The 693-nt window shown below is 45.6% G+C and overlaps 1 protein-coding gene across 1 annotated transcript in view; it reads left to right on the plus strand.

The window, feature by feature from the left end:
- Positions 1 to 217: 217 nt before the first annotated feature.
- Positions 218 to 693, plus strand: part of LOC119586811 (regulation of nuclear pre-mRNA domain-containing protein 1B-like) — a 14,880-nt gene continuing 14,404 nt past the window's right edge. Inside the window, exon 1 of the mRNA XM_037935536.1 lies at positions 218 to 474. Within this exon, the coding sequence (XP_037791464.1) occupies positions 324 to 474 (151 nt within the window). The 5' untranslated portion in view covers positions 218 to 323. The remainder of the gene's footprint in view (positions 475 to 693) is intronic.

The raw sequence follows: 693 nt of genomic DNA on the forward strand, positions 1-693 counted from the left end.
TACCTTGCGTTGTTGTGATAGGCTGGGCGGTGTTCGGACTCTCGCATGACTTTTGGGACTTTGTATCACAAACCCCTTAAAATGAAAGTATATTGATAAATATTATACTAAAAATGAAAATATTCACATTTTGTATAAAGTCTAAGCATATGATATGCACCTGAGTACGATTTTTGCCCCGATTCCCACCCATTTCCGAAGACGTAGCCAGGACCAGCGACCTGGAGACGCTGTGACGAAGCTTGTTGGCAGAGAAAGACGAGGAAAAGGGCCTCGAAGTCCGCGTGAAAACTGCGTTATTTTCGCGCAAAGGAGAGCCAGTCATGGCTGGATTTAACGAAGACGCGCTCAAGAAGAAGCTGGACGACCTCAACATGTCCCAGCAGTCCATCCAGACCGTGTCACTGTGGCTAATTCACCACAAGAAACACGCTCACACTGTGGTCAATGTCTGGTACCGAGAGCTCGTCACAGGTAAACATTCCCGGAAAAAGACGAATTTACGGGGAAATTGCTCTTAGTTTGGGGTCTTTGCGAAGGAGCAGCGAGAGTAAACATGCCTGTGGTTAAGGGAGGGTGACTGTCTTGTTAAAAAAAAGGGGGAGAAATTAAGAGTGAGAAAGGTTTTAAGTTGAACCCGGTGACTGGGATGGTATTGATATTAAGATAATGAGAAGAAACGGGACTTACAGG

This window comes from Penaeus monodon, chromosome 22, assembly GCF_015228065.2.
Source record: "Penaeus monodon isolate SGIC_2016 chromosome 22, NSTDA_Pmon_1, whole genome shotgun sequence".
In the NCBI taxonomy this organism is placed as follows: domain Eukaryota; kingdom Metazoa; phylum Arthropoda; class Malacostraca; order Decapoda; family Penaeidae; genus Penaeus; species Penaeus monodon.